The 18,287-nt window shown below is 42.1% G+C and overlaps 1 protein-coding gene across 5 annotated transcripts in view; it reads right to left on the reverse strand.

Annotated features, from left to right (window-relative positions):
• Positions 1-6,627: 6,627 nt before the first annotated feature.
• LOC119652793 (integrator complex subunit 3 homolog) overlaps positions 6,628-18,287 on the reverse strand; it is a 105,868-nt gene continuing 94,208 nt past the window's right edge. For 3 of the 5 annotated variants that reach the window (XM_038057112.1, XM_038057113.1, XM_038057111.1), the window contains 5 exons: positions 15,998-16,270; positions 13,616-15,946; positions 7,855-7,992; positions 7,571-7,778; positions 6,628-7,512 (listed from right to left, as the gene is read on the reverse strand). In XM_038057112.1, the coding sequence (XP_037913040.1) occupies positions 7,205-7,512; positions 7,571-7,778; positions 7,855-7,992; positions 13,616-15,946; positions 15,998-16,270 (3,258 nt within the window). In that variant the 3' untranslated portion in view covers positions 6,628-7,204. The remainder of the gene's footprint in view (positions 7,513-7,570; positions 7,779-7,854; positions 7,993-13,615; positions 15,947-15,997; positions 16,271-18,287) is intronic. The other 2 variants (XM_038057114.1, XM_038057115.1) reach the window with 2 other exon arrangements.

Genomic DNA, 18,287 nt, shown 5'->3' on the forward strand with positions numbered 1-18,287 from the left:
AAGAATTACTGCTTCCAAAATTGGCGCAGATTTCAGCGAATCCTTCAACAAAGACATTCATGAAGACATCGTACGGAAAATATTGAAGAAAGCCGATTATCATTTCCACGTAACGCGTAAAAAGTCGACATAAACCAAAAGAAAAGGCTGAAATTCGCTAATACATAATACATACAAACGGTTTCAGAAGTCTATTCTATTTTCCGACGGCAGCAAATTCTGCATCTTTAAAATAAAACGAAAGAAGTTAGTTTGGCGGAGGAAGGGAACAGCGCTTAATAAAGAAACCCTCGTTCCAATGGTTAAGCAAGAGCCTCCTCTTCACATTTTCCCTCGCTGTAAATCTTGAACCATCCGTCGTTGGCTCCGAGTTTTTTTGGACACATCCGCAAATATGGCAATCAAACGAACTGTTGTAAATTGAATCTGTGAAGAGATTCCTCTATGACCCGTGAGAAAGTGGATTGTATTATAATTAGTCTCTCAGTAATTCTTCTGCGGCCACTCGTTGACAGACAACATTTCCATCAGTGTTTATCAATATCGAAACTAAATACTTAACCGTTCAAGCCGACTCTGAACGCATGAACTTCGCCGATGCTAGATATCATATTGTATTACCTGCAGAACGCTTTCTCTTTCTACGACCTATTGTAGGTTTCTTTTTTGTAAAAGGGTGGAAACCTTCAAAAGGTACTGGCCTAGATATGCTGGTGTATGGCATTTCTACCCACTGAAACCACTTCCAACTCCCCTCCCTGCCCGGTGAAACCACTATTAGGTATTATATCTCGGGACAGAGTTAACTACCTTTAATTAGGTCTCCTTTCTTCTCTACCCGGCGTTCTCTTCGCTTTCCGTAATTTAGCCTGAATCGATGCGATCATGCGTGAATCTCGGGCAAAAGAAGGATTCCTGGACCCCATCGAAGTTGGTTCAATCAGGTGAAGTGTCCAATTTAAACTTTTAGTAGTGCTGATGGTGTTCTCTTTGTACCGTGAGAAACTCTGCGAGATTGTAAATGACTCCAGCATACTTTCTCCCCAATGATAGAAGTAGCCAGTGCATTCAACGACCCTTGTTGGGGAGTCCCATCACTCCTTTTTAAATCTTCTCACCTGCGATAAAGAAGAGGTGGACTTGACATTGTATATGTCCATTAGCCCGTCGGTATTCAACGACCGCAGTGCCTCACTATTGGGATCCTTGGCTACTGTGGCATCTGATGTCGCAAGCGCGAGGAAGATACTAAAACTGGCTAAATCGACGGACCTGTTCAGAAGAGACAGAATCCTGCCCATACGGTCGCTGACCGCAGATGAGTTTAAAACAAATCAATCTCAATTACTCTCAGTTGGGGTAAGTTCTACCCTCGTAAGCCATCTGAGAGAAAAACATCGATGCCATTTAGGTGAAAGACCAAACGGATTAATGAATGGGCGACTTCCGGCGAACAAGCCTTTAAGGAAGTAATAAACAATCCGGAAGGTGGATTCCTCATAGCAAAAATGAAAGGAATCCACGTATATTGCTGCTATGCTCCACCCATCGCTACACTTGCCGAGTATGAGCAGATTCTGATTGCTCTACTACTGAACGTAAGAGCACGTTGGCCAAAAATCATAGCGGAAAATTTTAATCCATGGGATCTTGAATGAGGTGGCTGAACAATGAATGTGAGAGGACGCGTTCTCTTCGAAGATTTTGCGAAACTAGACGTGGTACTCGTGAGTGTTGGAACCTTATATACTTTTAAACGAAAGGGCCTGAGGTTCACAGTGAATCTGACAAACGTCAGCACCGCCTTAGGCAGTGGAGATGCTTTGCAAGTCATCGAGGATTGTAGTCACAGTGGCAACCAGGCAATCTACATGGATATCAAGGTCGAAAAAAAGTTCTCGCAGAACACCGGATGGTTTGCCCAGGCGGATGGCGAAAGCTTTTACGGGGGACACGTTTTTCGCGGTGCTCAAGCCCGACGCATCCCTAGACGGTACGACCAGAGAAAAAATCTCGCAAATCAACCGATGATGATGCTGTTATGCGCAGATGGAGACTGCTTTCCAGTAGGAAACCCAATGACTGGTGGAGCGATGATCCTTCTCGGTAATACCTTCGAGGGGCGCTTAAAAGGAGAGAAATTTCCCGATCAGTGGAAAAAGCAAAAGTTGATAAAAAAAAAGTTCCCTGACGGTTTCGTCCAGAACAGAGGTAACTCATCAGACGCTCCCTCACTTCTACCGTGGGAGCAGCGTGATCTAAAGTGGAGACAGGTGGTAATCGCTTCATCCCAAAAAAAAGTTGTTCCGCCTGGTTTAGATCTGAACATACGATGCATTTCGTTTCAATATAATTCGTACTTATGTCGTGTTTGCGCTTATATATAAATGGAGTGATTACCACTTGTCGCCATTTTCTGTCACGCTGTTCCCAAGGCAGAGGTGAGGCAGCGCCTGATGAGTTGCCTCTGCCCTAGACAAAACCGCCAGTCAACTTTTCTAAAAACTTGAGTGTTTAAATCAAAAAGACGTGTCCGTGGACCACAAAAGACGAAGTAAGTTGTTTCCCAAGTGGTCCAGTCCGTCATTAAGTGGATACGAACTCAGGACTCCCTGCATCCCCAACAAAAGTTGGTGTTGCTTCCCAAACCCAGCAAGCCTATTCTGTTACCCATCTTCCAAAGCAGGAATGGCTTGTCGGAGTACGAATATGGTTTTCGAAACATCTGCGGTGCATGCAATCAGCATAGTGGTGAACCTGACAAAAGGCGCGCTTGTTTCAGGCGGCTCCTGTGCCGTGTTGGCATTGGCTCTCAAAAACGCATTCAAAACCGAATTAAAAGAGCGTGGGACACTCTGTGATCTCCAGCCTTCAGTGGCTCGAAATAAATGTATTTCTTATTCTAGGATCCTCACCACGCATTCGCTAGTACTACCCTCCCCATTAATTACATTTACGGCGAAGCTAATAACCCATTTGATACGATCAATTATTGATCTGGCTTTACGGAATGGATACGAAATATCCCCTCGGCGATCCATGCTTCGAACAGCTCAGCGAACATGCTTGTGGATTCATGGCGAACTTAATAGCTTTATTCAGAATGCCGTTAAGAGCCGGTATCTATTCTGTCGTAGATTCAGCTCTCTGGTGACGGCGAGAATTGTCTTCCCTTGCTGGGAAAATGACTTCTTAATGATTTTCAACACGTGATCAGATGAGTAGTTTCTAAATCGTCCTATTACGATTTTAAGGGGTTCTCTGACGGGTATATGTTTACGTCCGAGCAGAGCTGCTTAAAACACTCTCCCTTGCTTCGCTGAATCTCGCTCACACGAGATTATTACTCTGACTTGATTCTGGTACTCATTCAAAGCTGAGTCGACCGGTATCCGATGTCAAATCACGGTACAAAACCCACTGCCACTGATTTGAACCGCCACCTTCCGTACGACAACCTTGTGCTCTAAGCACTCAGCTACCGGAACATGAAATTTATGGTGTCTCAAAAAGGGGCTATTTTCGTATCATAAATAAGCTTCTTGGTAGCGCAATCCACGCCTCCAAGTGCACACCTTCCCTACCTCCCCAACCGCACATGTGCGTTAACATGGTGGTATTAAATCGCCCCTGCCCCATTTAAAACGCTATAACTTTTTAAGGAGGACCGACCGCCACCATTTTCTAACAGATCTTCTTGCTTGCTTTTCTGTCAATGGCGCGACTGGCCAAATCGGTCCTTGCCCTTCAGGACAGACTTCATCGATTCTTCGATCGCATCCTCCAGTTGGAAAATTTCAACAGCTTTTTACTGGTCTCGTCCACTCCCACTGTATGAGTGGCTTTCTCACTGGGCAGCATCTTTCGGGTGTGCCTTTGAATGCCCTGTTAGATATTCGCTTGTCGTGTATCCGTGCTGCGTGACTGATCTACTGCAATTTTCGTAGTTTTACCACTACCCATACCGCTAGGCCGTCATAGAGCTGGTACAACTCATGGTTGTATCTAATTCGCCAGTCAGCTCCATCTTTTACCGGTCTAAGCATTCGACGTAGAACTTTACATTCGAATGTGTTGAGACTTCTCTAACGCCTGTTCGACGCTACATGGCGCTTTTGTAGTATTTGTCGTCCCTGAAAATTAGGCCCACCGTAGATCACCCTTTTCAAAAGCCACATTGGTATTCACCAATGAAATTGTCTGTATATGGCTCTAACATAGTTGGGATGATCAGGTTTGGTCAGGATCTTGTAGAACGTGCACAACAATAAAATGCCACAGATAAGTCTGTCTCCGTTTTTGTGTATAGGACAAATTACGGTCTTGCGCTCTTTTAAAATAAGTTTATGGAAGAGGCATTCCTCCCCTCCGTAATAGTTAAGCTGGAATACCATCGAATCCCAAGGCTTTGTTCAGGTGTTGGTCTCGCAGGGCCGCTTTCACCCATTCAATAGAAGGAGATTCAACTTTTTCGCTGTTTCTTCCTGCACGTCCGGTTTGTTATTTGCCAACGTTCGTCATAAATTTCATGTTTTCCCCCTGTGGATCGTTTTATGTATTTACGGCAAGTTTTGTTCTTTTTGTTGATTGCATCACGACATTCTCCGTTGAACCAATCATAATGGGTCCGCCTGGTTTGGAAGCTTATTCTCTTTTCTTCGGATGTTTTTACTCTATCTTTTAGCTTCAACCATGTTTCTTCGACATCGAGTCCGGCGAGCGATGTACTACTGTTGCAGCCCGATTTTCGATAAGAATATGGCCAATTTGATTGAATGTGCGACTCCCTGGCAATACTCATATCCTTTTATGGATGTCGCGATGTGGGAAGCAGGTAGAGCTTACCGCAATGTTTTTGCTGCCAGCGAAATCAATAACACACTGCGCGTTATTCCTTGATCAGAATCCACTATTTTTCGGTCGTTAGAGGACAGTGCGTCATAAGCTCCTTCCAGAGTATTCTAGAACTCGTACTTGACCGCGTCGTCTTTTTCTTCCGTTGGTGCATGGCACTTCACTAACCACGCATTAAAAAATTTTGTTTTGATACGGTTCACGGCACAAAGTCGTTCATTTATTACAATGACATTCTTTGCATTTGTAGGCCACGATAAATGCCACTCCAAATTCGTTGCTTGCCAATGCTTTTCCGCTACTGAATACTGTGCCTTTCATTCCCTCCTATATATATGCGGGGTAGGGGCTGCGATTCGAAGTTAAACGTAACCGTTTTTACATGAAAATATCCTGAATTTGAGGTGCCATGACTTTTTAATGAGGGATGACCGCCACACGTCAACGACATTAGAAAGGACGAACTACCCCTTTCTTTTTCATATTCTCTTCATTCTTTTTCCCAGGGTAGGGTTGAAAAAACCCACTTTAAAGGCCATCACTTTTAAGGGGGGGGGGGGGGTGAACGCCAGGGGTTTTTATCAAGTTTGAAGCAACTTTCCACAACCTCCGAGGATAGGGTTTAATACTCAAACTTTACCCAAAATTCCTTAAACACTACTCATAATTAACAAGTTCAACTTTCTGGGTTCTCACAATAATTCTTTCCTTTATAGGAACTCTATATGAACAATTTTAAATGAACCAATCCCACACAATCCTGGATTGTGATAAGTTCCAAGGATTGAATATCATGAAAATTGCAACAAATGAATTTTAATTGGCATTGTGTTCTTGCCAGAATCAAATATGGTAGGAATGAATTTTATAATAGAAAGTTTTTTCCCTCCTTTTTCATCCTTTCCCCACATCCACTGGCGGTTGGCCGCGGACTACAACCGCGGACTAGCCGTCGGTTGAGTCGTAGGTCTCCATCCAACCGCCGCATTTGAAATTCTATTGTGGTCTAGTGCGTACAAGTTCTGCGGTTGCATATTCAAATCAAAAAGCGCCTGACCGGGTGTCTAACCGCTTACGGGGTTAACCGCAAGAGCGTATAAGACCTTAGGGACGCTGTAAGGAATATTTTCATAGCTTCGGGTTGGATAAGCCCCCGGATCCCTTGAATGTGCGGCTATACTGGAGGATCCAAATAAAGTAATGATCAACAATGCTAGATTTATGGAGTGGCGACTCCATTCAGATGAAGCTTTTAACCGAGTAAAATGACGCAACCGATCAAGACAAGCCGACCCCGTTTTTGCACGGGACAACGGCTGAAGAAGAAGGAAGAGTGTTGAAAAGTCCCCCCCCCCCCCCCATATGCAGTAGAGTTGCATCAACTGGATTGCACTCGGACAGGAAAGTGCAGGAGGAGGGAGGAAAGTAGGATGTTTTATTTGAATGTGACCCCATAATTGTAGCAATTTCTAGCAAGAAGCTACTCTATCTCTAAGATTTTCACCTCAACGGTTGAGCTGCTACAGTCCGCCCATAGCAGTTTAAAGTAGGCTTATATCTAGTGGAAACTGTAGGTTTATATTTCAGGAGGGACATCAATTCTTTAGTCCGCCAGGAAATAGAAATTTAGTTAAAAATACTCGTTTCAACGTCGATAAACTAAGTTTCTGGTACTTATTCTTGAACCAAATTCTTTTTCCACGTCTCTCATAATTCTATGTTCTAAGTTGACTGATGAAACCAAAAGTAATTGTGTGAATATAAACAAACTAATAGTTTCAATGTTTTTATTGCAGTAATAATAAAATTATTATTCATTATATACAACCAAATGAGCTTGAGCTTCGATTCGGAATATCTACACTACCTAAGAGTGTTGTCACTGGTCTCCATCAGCTTAAAATTATAAACTTGAAAAGTAACTACATATATATAACAAAATACAAAGCCGACGAAGAGAATAGAAAATACATCAGAGCTGACAATGTTATTCAGTTTCCAAAGATTTCCTGAAATCCACTATTAAAAATAATTAGGGCAAGAAATTCTTACAAGTTATATTTGCGGACGTTATTAGCTTTCCTGTAAGTCGTAAAGAGTAAAAGTTATAGAAAAGCAAGGATAAAATAATAAATAATAAAAATGTAGAAAAGGAATAAGTCGTTTGCACCTGTTTCATGTCTCACATATAAATAAGAACATCGCTAATAGCTAAAGTCATTCGCTTTTACATTAAATATTCCCTAAGAAGAATAGCTTTCGATATCCTTGTAAACATTTATTCTATTTCAATAAGTTAACGCCACTCTGAACCGCATCCTTCAGAATAAAGAGTGCCTGCTCGCTACGATTAGATGGAACCATCTATCGCGTGTATGACTCCATTCGTTGCTGGAATATTTGATGTTAGCATCTGAGCTTCGTTGACCTTAATCTTTCCGCTGCTTGTCTTCTGGAGTGTTATCGAATTACCAGGAAGCAGAGTGTCCTTGACTTGGTAGAATCTCATTCCTGCCGAAAATAGAGTTCCAGGCATGATGTATTTCATAACAAAGGCTTGTGCCGCGTCCTTGTCAGAAGTTAACTTGTCTAATTCAATTGGGTCGATTTCGGCAAAGGCTTTGTCGGTTGGAGCGAAAATAGTGTAAGTTTTATGACCTGTCGGAGGAGTTATTAAATTATTAAATACTTTTCTCTCAAAACAATATTTTGTTACCTCTATTTTGCAATATATCCGACATGCCTGAGGCATATAGAATCTTCAAAAATGTGGTGAAGCGTCTTTCCCTATCAGATTGCAATGTCTGGAGTAAATCCCCGACTGGAAGTGGGAACATAACCCTATCGACAGCATGTGCAATGCCTTGCGGAATTTTAATATCCTGCTTGTCGGTGACTATCATAGCTCCGTTGATGGTTGTAATCTGATGCACAGAATAATATTTAAATGTTCCGAAATGTAAATATTATTACAGGAGGAACAGAACAAAGTTTATTTACCTGGACATCATTCCATTCTTGATCATGCATATTGTATTGGTTGACACGCAATTGTGTTCCAGCCAGGGAAACGCCAGTCATTTCATCTTGCAGTGCCGATAGTTCGAATGCTCCTGGGATTACATGATGCAAGAGAAGCTAGAAGGAGATAAAAATACATTTAGACTATCGTAACAGCACAAAAGGAGTTACATTATATAATAAACACTAAATTGTTGTTGTAGGTTTATGATTGGCGCAGTTCTAAGTGTGATTACAAAGAGATTACAATGAAACCTTATTAAACATTAACAAGTCGGGAAACCGGAAGCTGGACGCTTCAGGTACGAAAGGTTTTGTGTATTTCTTAGTACGTAGCACGTAATATACCCATATATTATGTGAGAGTATCCACTTTTGAGGTGATATTGACATTCATAGTCTTCAATTTTCAAAGAAGCAACAACTTCGACGTATTGTAAATTTGTTAGTAATATTGCGATTTCCATCAAACTTGGTATGATCATGCTCTACATTATAGCCTATATCACTGCAGAATTTCGTGCCGCTAGAATGAATTTAAGGGGGGTTTCCAGCCAATTACAAAAAATTATAGTAATATACTATTATTAACTTTCTTTGAACAGATATCGGTATGAAAGGTATTTCGGAGCCAAGGCACCATACAGTGGCAGCCTCCTGATTTTTTTCAGATTTTTCGATTTGGTAGTTTCTGAGAATGGCCCCCTTAAAGAAATGATCACTTTCAACCCCCCGCACTCCCCACGTTTCCAAGAAATGTCAAAACTAAGACCGGCTTCGAAAAGTACTAATCGAGACCTTTAATTTGATACCCCACATGGCTATATTTGATGAAAAAAAATTTTACACCCCTCTTTTGCATGTATGGGGACCCCCCCTTAAATTCAACGTAAAAGGATGTAACTCACTGTATGTGTGAGCGTTCACAGTTCCCACCTTTCTACCAAATTTGGTGTCAATCGCTATAACCGTCTCCGAGAAAAATGCGTGTGACGGACAGACAGACAGACAGACGGACAGACAGACAGACAGACAGACAGACAGACAGACAGACAGACGGTAAACCGATTTTAATAAGGTTTTGTGTTTACACAAAACCTTAAAAAAACGAAAAAAAGCAAAAGGCTCGACAAAGAAGTGCACCAGTAATAATTTCGTTTACCTCGCCGTGAACCCTGCTTTGGAAATACTTCAAGTGTCTTGGCGGATTAAGGCTGGGCAAGATACATTGCAGACCGTTCACTTCTACACGACATAAAGAATGCCAAAATTGAAGCATGGAAGGAGGGAAAGTTGCTGCGTTTCGGTGCAGAACGAAAATGTTCACTCAGCACAGCGCCCAGTGAAGAAGGTAGCAAGGGCTGAAATACCTGACGAGATACCACAATGCGCACTTCAGTACCTTCCGGTGCTCCTGTCCCGATAAGACTAGAGAAAATCACTGAGACTGGGCAGGTGGAATGTCCTTGCTAGAGCCGAAGAGAAAAGGCTTATTAGGAAATGCCTAATAGTTGTGAAGTGCATGTTGTCTTCAACCTTCTTCCAGGAAATATCAGCTAAGGTCTTAGAAACGGGCTGATAGAACTGGAAGATTTCATGGACCGTGTTTATTTCTAGAGGCAGACATGGCCAGCAACGAAAGGCGCGCGAAAAATAGAAACAACCACACTTCCTGCTGAGACCACCGTAAGCGCCAAACCGACCACAAGGGGTCAATTGCAAAGCGGGGAAAAAGAGAAAAGAGGAATACGTCTCTGAAGGTGGGCTACAATAAAGAAGGACCACAGCAGCAAAGAAAAACCTAGGCCTCCCACCGTGGAAAAAGCCCATTAATTACAGAAAGCATGAATGTACGAATGTCAAGCTAGGGAATGTAATTGCCGTAGAATGATGATTGTACTTGAAGAAAAAGAGACGTTGACTGACGTTCTTTTCACCGAAAGGGTGGAGGGGGGCTCCGGTTTCCGATTGACTAAGAATCCAAAACAAAACGAGAATTTCAGAATGGATCAGAATATAATTTTTAAACTTTAGAAGAATGGGTGGTCTCTTTGAATGGTTAATTCAACAAGTTTCTGCTTGCCCCACATTGTCCCAAATATTAAAGTAAAAGCCTTCTCCCACCTCTGATAGGGACTGACTTCACGGCCTAGACCTTTAGCTATAGAAACTTGCCTATAATTGGTTTCTGGAATGTGTGCACGTACTTCCAAAATAGTACCGAGGGTCCCCGGAATGCTCGAGCGAGAACTTCAACGACAGAAGCTGCATATTTTGGGCCTAAAGGAAGTTATTGTTGAGATAAGGGATGAAAGTCCTGGGGGTTTAACGTGAGTACCTGCAGTGTAGGCATACTCCCACGATCCTCTTCGGACACGGATTGATTTGGGGACCACAATCAAACCCCGCCATGACTGGCAGAGCGGTACTGGTTTATACTGAGTGCAAGCTCAGCATTCATACCAGTGGATGCAAGGCCTATCTAACACCTTTGCCGCAACAAAGGGGTACGGGAGCCGAGTTGTATAGCGCAACTCCACGCTTGAGCTCCGAGGAGCTCTGCCCGCGATGTAGCCATAACCAGAATCATCATGGAACTCTCACAAGGGGGTCAACCGCAAATAACTGGGCCGGGAACACATCCTCCAGGAATTCTCATGAAGCATATGCGACTTTCCAAGTTCAACATCGACTTGCATGATTCTTCGACAGTGGGAGAGTTATTTTGCTGAAGGGAGGGCAGATATACTGAGTAGCCTGCCTGATAAAACTGATGAGCATTGTTCCGCCATAGAAAATGCACTTTTCTCGAGTACTATGCAGGTCATCTGATATTTTTTGATAGGCGGCATAAGACCTGGCTGACTGCAGAACCGTGGCAGCAGCCAAAGGGATTGAAGACTTTTTTGATCACTGCGGGTGATGGTGAGCATGATGCGCTCGAATTTCGATACCGTGGGAAATCCCGCGAAGTTCAACGTACCGTGATGCAAGCGGATCTGTTGTTGTACTTGTTAAGAAAGTGGAAGGCGGTACAAAATGCAAGGAAGGAACACTTCACCACGGTTATTAACTATATCACATACTGAAGATGAGGATAATCGTTAGAATTCTAAAGAAGGACACCCGTTCTGAGTGTGACAACAGGAGAAGTATCTGTGTGCTCACTGCCGTCGCAAGATAATGGCTCGACAGAGAGCAGGTTGGTTTCCGCCTTGGATCCTCCTGCATTGTCCAAATCAACGCTCAATGGATAATTTTGGAAGAATAGGGAGTGTATCTGGTGCTCTTATTAGAGCGGCATGTAATGGTGTAAAATGTAAGGTACTGCATCAAGGTAAAATTCAAGAGAAATTCCAAGTCCAAAGCAGACTCCGCCATGGTTGCATCTTGTCACCGCTATTATTTCTTCTTCTTATTGGTGACGTTCTTCATGTTGCCTTGTTCGCAAGACGTTTGCGTTGGATTTGGAAAGAGAGTTGAATAGAGTTTAATTGAAGATAACCACCACCATAACAAAACCAAGGCTCTCAGTCTGATGGGTCATTGTATTCTCCCTATATGCGTTGATGGGCATAGAATCGAAGGCGTCGACCAATTTGCATGTTTAGTCGTTTCTGTCGACGGTGTCATCAAACTGAATGTTGTTTGATGCATTAACTGCGCTAGATCTTTTTTCACTGCCTTGTCAAATATCTGGAAAAGCAGCAATCTCAATACCAACACCAAGTTGCAACTGTTCTGTATTAATGTTATTTTTGTGTTGCTATGTGTGAGCAGCGCATGGAAAATAACATTCACCGTAACTCAAAAACTCTCGGCCTTATATAAACTCTCTACTGCTTGGAGAAACACTCCGTATTCGAATATTACGATGGCTAGCCATTTCATCCAATGATATGGTTAAGAACGGTGGTGAAGTCTTCTTTCTACCTCTTCAGCTGCTCGTCATCGTGGATGAAGAGCCGACCGTTAACGTTCTTTACAAGTCCATAGATAGGTTTGCGATCACATGCAAATTCTTTCGTGATGTGGTTCACCCTTTCGAAATCATTATGCCATTATGCGATATCTTCCGCTTCCCTGACCCTTTTCTCACTACACTGAACTTGCAACTTTCTGTCAAAAACCAACCCCCAGGTCAAGGGAGGGGTAATCGTTAGGAACAATCCGACACCAGATTCGCGTCCCCTATTAGTACAAAAGCACATTACCGCAAGAGGGATAAGAGTATTCTTCAGAGCGCCACCATCTTACAAGATCCAGAATATCCAGCTTATATCGTTGGAAATCCCGCTCAAGTTGGAGAATGTGAGCATTCTGAGGACCCTCGCTACCGGAGGAGGTAGCCATGAGATCAATCCCTATCATATGCGTTGTTAGCATTCCGGCAGTAATAAAGTTTCAAAATTTGCCGCTTGCTAGCCCATAAATTTCTATTCCTTTTAGTCGCCTCTTACTACAAGAAGGGAAGACTTTAAGTATATTCTTAACCCACCAAAACTCACAGGGCACAAGTAGAGCCCCTAAGGGGGTCTCAAAACAATCACATTCTGTGGCCGCTAAGTATGAGTTTTTATTGCTGTTTAACAAAGAGAACATGAAAACCCTCGCAGTGGGGCTCCTAAGGGGGTCTCTAAACAGTCACATCAGAGAATCGGGATGAGAGATGCGGCAATTGCCTCTAGGACATATCCCAAAATTTGCGAGGGCTACCAATGTCGTAGGCATTACATAGTCGATTTGGACTTATCAGGGGCATGTTATAATTGGTCAAATACAGAAAGAGCCTGAATGTTGGATCTACAATTCTCCCGAATTCTTAGCTTAACCTAATCGCTTTGAATGCAATGGCACAATTGAAGGGGAAAACATCACTTTGAATAAGGATGCAGGAAAATCATCAATGTTACAACAGGTTATAGGTTGTGAAGAAAGAAAATTCGAATTCCCATCTCTTACCATTTCTTTCTGGGTCATATACGCATATGAATATTTTAAAATTTTCTCTATGAGGGGTTGCGTTTGTAAACAAAAAAGCTCTGGATAAGAAAAAATTTTTTTTTATATTTGAAATAATTAGATGGAATCTGCTTTTTCCATTGTGTTATTTATTTTATTCGCATGTAACAATATTTCGGGAACCATTTGTTACCTTGATCAGTGCTGCATATTTGGCAGTGTCTATCGAAAAAGCAAAAACCGTCCAATTATTTCAAATAATTTAATCGGTAGAAACACTGCAAATTCCACATAGATAAGCGGACGTTGACAGAAAGTTATTTCCTGCTAATTACGCTAAATCCTCAAATGGTTGAGAGCGTATCTCAAACGAAGAACTAGTTCGGAGCGCAGGCCTGGCACTCATAGGTACTGTAATCGGGAGACAGAATTGGTACACTAAGGAGGAGCGATAATTGCATTACTGACTATGACATGTAGTGAAATCCACTCCGGGCCGATTAGTGGGTCGCTCACAAACAGTAGAGGAGGAGTGCGAGCATCTCGGGAAGTCGTGAGGCGATCTAAAGGACATTTCAGGTAGCCGAGAACGATGGCGCGTAGGTGTGGTTAATACGCTATACTCCATATATTTGGAGTTAGCAAAGAAGTCTGATTGGACACCTTTGTCCATGTTTTGGGGGACTATCAATTGAATTAATTATATTAAGTAGGTCATAAAAAAATATGATATATAAAACAAACAACAACTCTTGAAAATGATTATATAAGTACTTACCCCACTTAAAAGTCTTGGATTTGCCTTGAACTTCTCTTCAGCTCTCTCAGGACCACCCAGTTGCACGAGCAGATTTTTGAATGCCTTATCTGTTGGTACGAACACTGTATAAGGGCCGGTTTCATTCAGGATATTATCCAAGCCTGACTGTTTCAAATATTTGGCCATAGCATACAGACCATGGCTTTTCAGGATTTGTGACAGTTCTAAACCAGGGTTGCTTTCAACAGGAGCATTAGTACTGCTAGGGGCGAATAACCTCTCTGTGAAACTTGTGGTTGGAAGAGGCGCAAAGGTGGTTGTGGTGAACAACTGTGTAGTTTCCGCAATGTCCGGAAGTGCAGTGCTATGGATGTTTGTGCTGGAGAGAGCTGCTAGCCGCTCAGTGCTTGGGGCGTGTGTAATATATCTGGGAGTTTCGGGGGTGGTGGTTGTGGTTGTCGTTGTGGTTGTAGTTGTGGGACGTGTGAATCGTGAACGAGAAGCGGTGCTTCCTCTGTAAGCTGTAGTAGGACGGGAGCGGATAGTGGATGATGAAAAAATGGGTCTTCGCGTTGTAGTTGTTGTAGTGGTTGTTGGAGTTGGTGTAGTAGTTGTCGTTGTTGTAGTCGTTGTTGATGTTGAAGATGTGCTAGTTGCCTCGTACTCTGACTTAAGAATCAATTCATTTCCATCAGGAAGTTTTACTCTGGTGACTGATGGGGGTAGTTGAATCTCTCCACTCTGAATACGTTCCAAAATACCATTCAATTCTGAACCACTTGTCTTGGCATCCTTCTCGCCATTTGCTTTAATTCCCTGGATCTTGAACGACCCGTCAGCTTGTTCTTCCAAATATACGAAGGTTGGCTTCTTCTTGGTTGGTGGTGGTGGTGGAGGTGCAGGTTTGGATCCAGGGGCCGGTCGCTGAACAATTTCGTAGCCTTCGGGGATTAATCCTTTGGCGGCAAGTTCTTCGAAAGATGGTGGTCCATCACCGTTATCAACAATTCTTGTTTCGCTTGCAATGTTCTGTTCCCCGAAATCTCCTAAGCCGCTTAAGCCAGATAAGCTGCCCAAGTTGGAAAGACCACCTAAGCCATCGCCTCCAGGAGCCGGCACAATTTGTACTTTTCCACCTGTTGGAAGTACTAGTTCTTGAGGTTTTTCTGGAGCAATAGCCTTTAAACCATCGCTTGGTTTTAGTGCGGGCTTTTCGGGAGCATTCCTGCTTCCTTGTAAGGCTGCTGCAATTTCAGGAGAAAGCTCTTGGCCACCTTGAATCAAATTAGGGTCCGAAGTTCTAATAACCTGAACCTTTTGTCCATTGGGCAGAACAATATCAGTGGCATCGAACTTTTTGTCGCCTAAACTAGCTTGCGGTGATCCTGCTAGGGCCTTTTGGAGTTGTTGGAGCAGTTCATTTTGGTCTAATTCTTTTGGTTGTGGTGGAGGTGTTGGTTTCGGTGTAGCTGATTCTAGTTTTAGTTGAGCGTAGATATCCTTTCGCTGGGCTTGCAAGAGCTTATTGAAAGGGTCTTCCGTAGCAGTTGTTCGGACATTTTCCGTGGTAGTTGTAGTTGAAGTTGGTGGACGTGGATGAGCAACTTCATGATTCTTCAAAGCGCTCTCAAAAAGCGAAAATTCCCCTGGGAGAATTTGACGACTACGCTGATTTTGCTCGGAAAATGGGTTTATTAACTGTTGAGGGCTGGTTGTTGGGGGAATTTGCTTGATTGAATGTTGCTTCTGCTGGAATTCTTGGTGAAGTTGCTTGACTTTTTGTTGCTGCTTCTCATATTGTTTTTGAACGAATGCTTCATGCTTTTGAATGATCTGATCTTTAGCTGAAGGTTGAATTATGGCTGATCCTGAAATTTGTGGCGCTGGATTGAAAGTCGGTTCGATCCTTGGACTGCCTTGAAATGGTGCTACATTTTGTTGGACGTTTTGTGGAACGTTTGGGGGAAGATTTGGGGGATTTTGGTAAAAGATAGTTGTAATTGGCTTAGGTGTGCCTACAACTCGCCCATTTACAACTGGGATTTGCTGGAAAGATGGGGGGATTGGCTGAAACTCGGCCACTGGTTGAACTGGTGGTTGTGGTTGTTGTTGGACTGGGGGGTTGAACTGTTGTGGTATTTGATTTTGCTGTGGTGGTTGAGCGTTTTGTAGTGCAAAAAAATTTTGTCTGTGAAAATCTAAATTCGGTAGCTGCTGCGATTGCTGAGGTGGTATATTATTAGGCGGTTGAAATGGCTGTTGAGGGATTTGTAGTTGGTTCTCTGGCGATCTTTGGAATTGGGTGTTGTGGTGATGGTGTTGAGTTTGCGACGATTGTTGTTGCTGAACCTGTTGAACGAAATTTGGAATAAAGTTTGTTTGTGTATGATGTTGTATTACAGTTTTTTGCACTTGTTGGTTGTTGGATGTTGGTTGGTTATTTGGGAAACGTATAGGATTGCCACCGGGAGGTGGTGGTGGGAATCTTTGATTGGGAAACTGTTGTTGACCAATCGGGATTTCCACACTCGGCTGCTGCTGAAAGGTAAACTGCTGATGCTGTCGATGGTGTGGCTGATTAATCGTGAATCGATGCTGATGCTGTTGTATGTCACTAAGAATATGATTTTGCTGAGATGGTGTTAGTTGCCGTTGGAATAGAGTATGTGGCGGCTGTAATGAAATAGCAATGCAAAGCGTTAAAGGTGCGATGAAGTAGCGATCATTCGGGGGATATTAAGAAGAAGAAGTGGTACAGATTAGAATAGAAATATTACATGCAAATATGATTACCCCAATATAGAGGTATATGATTATATGAAGGAACCAGTCATGAAGTGTTTTAAACTTTTTTCTTAGATTTATGGTGGTATAGATAGCATAAGGTTGAAGAGCACTATAGAAATTCAAGGCCGGGATATAAAGCAAATTTTGAATTTTTTGCATAAACATTTTCTAAACTATCTTTTTAAGTCAGTTAAAAATGAGTTTCAATCAAGCATAGTTATGCAAAATTCATCCGCTAAATTAATTTGCTATGGTATTTTGCTTTTATAACCATTATATATATGTAACTATCAATGTTGTGTTATGAGTTGGTAACATACCTCCCAACTATTCTATAATAAATAACAATATACTTTCTTATCACTTATTCAAAATAAATTTTCTAATTGTACTAGCAAATTAAATGTTCCATCCATGCCAGAGAAAGTTACCGGTTTTATTATTATTATTGTGAATAATGCAAGCATTGACCTATCTCGCCTCATTTGAGTTTGGGGTGATAAATGTATGTTAGGCATGACGCGAATTTCGACTGAGGCTGCACATTCCACATTTTTTCTCGCCCTTTTCAAATAACTTGAAAAAAATTTGTTGATTTAATCTCCCTGATTCTGAAAATTAGTTCACATTCAAGAAGATGGTATTAACGAATTTTGTGAGGTAACACTCAAGGAAATGTGTATGTGCATTATCTCTTCGACGGATCTTTTCATCATCTGTTTTCTCATTTTTGTGATGTTTTTCAATGCTTTCACTCCGTGCCGGCTTCAATTCCAATGGTTGATGCTTGTTCGTGCCATGGACTCTCGATTTCGAAATACAAGCAATTGTGCAATAAGTTCATAAAGATCCGTAGATGGTGTATATGGATCTGCATAGAAACCTCAGTTGAAAGAGTGATTCAATACTTGCACACATTTTTCTGTGTATCTGATTCATAGTGATGAATCAAAACGGATGAAAATGGCAAGATATCAGTCAGAAAGTGATATATGAGTGAAAATTGAGGCCGTTGGGATGCAATCACACCTTGGTATGCTACCCTAACTTTGAAAAGCTGTTACATATCCATCAGATCCGACATTAAGATACCTTTAACATTAAAATACAGGTCTGCTGGCCGAAATAGGGACCTCCTTCTATTTTTTTGGGTTTTCAATCAATATGCAATTGATTATAGTGAATCTACCACGGAGCTCTATCGATGAGATACATCAACAACCCGAACCCTAAAGTCGGCATATTTCGGAGCACATGCCTAGAAATAGGTTGATGATAAACAAGTTAAATTTAACCAGTGAGCAGGTGATCAAGACCAAAGACTTCACCTCAGTATATTGCTGTGTGAACTCAGAGGTGGTTGAGCATCACATCTTGGTCTTCACGGCCTCATGTTCCGATCATTGATGTTTGCCGTTGACATGGGCTTACGACTTGCACAGAATCAAGTGTGATAATAATGAAACTAAAGCATTTCATTCAAGATGAAAAGGCAATAAAATAACATTAAGAAAGGGGGACTATGTGGGGGTCCTATATTCGAGAATGGTATTTTATTTTTCTGTTAGATGATCGAAATCTCTCCTTCTCCGTTCTGAAGAAGTTCACTCTTCTACTCCTGAAGTTATCATCCAGTGCCACAATTTCGAGATATACTTGTAAGTATCAGAAATGTTATAATGATCGGAGTAGATTAATAGTATATGCTGGGTGAAGAACAATTTCTCTTCTATATTTATTTAATTTTGGCTGGGATATGGATGCTGCATATTGGCAAGCACTCTCATACTAGCAACCATTAACATTTTTCGTCGTACTCTTTTGGTTCAAAAATTTCCCTGCTAGAGTCGGCGCTTGAGTTCAGCGTGCAACAATTCACCATGGAAGTGGTTCACAGTTCCAA

This window comes from Hermetia illucens, chromosome 3 (genome assembly GCF_905115235.1).
Source record: "Hermetia illucens chromosome 3, iHerIll2.2.curated.20191125, whole genome shotgun sequence".
Classification (NCBI taxonomy): Eukaryota; Metazoa; Arthropoda; class Insecta; order Diptera; family Stratiomyidae; genus Hermetia; species Hermetia illucens.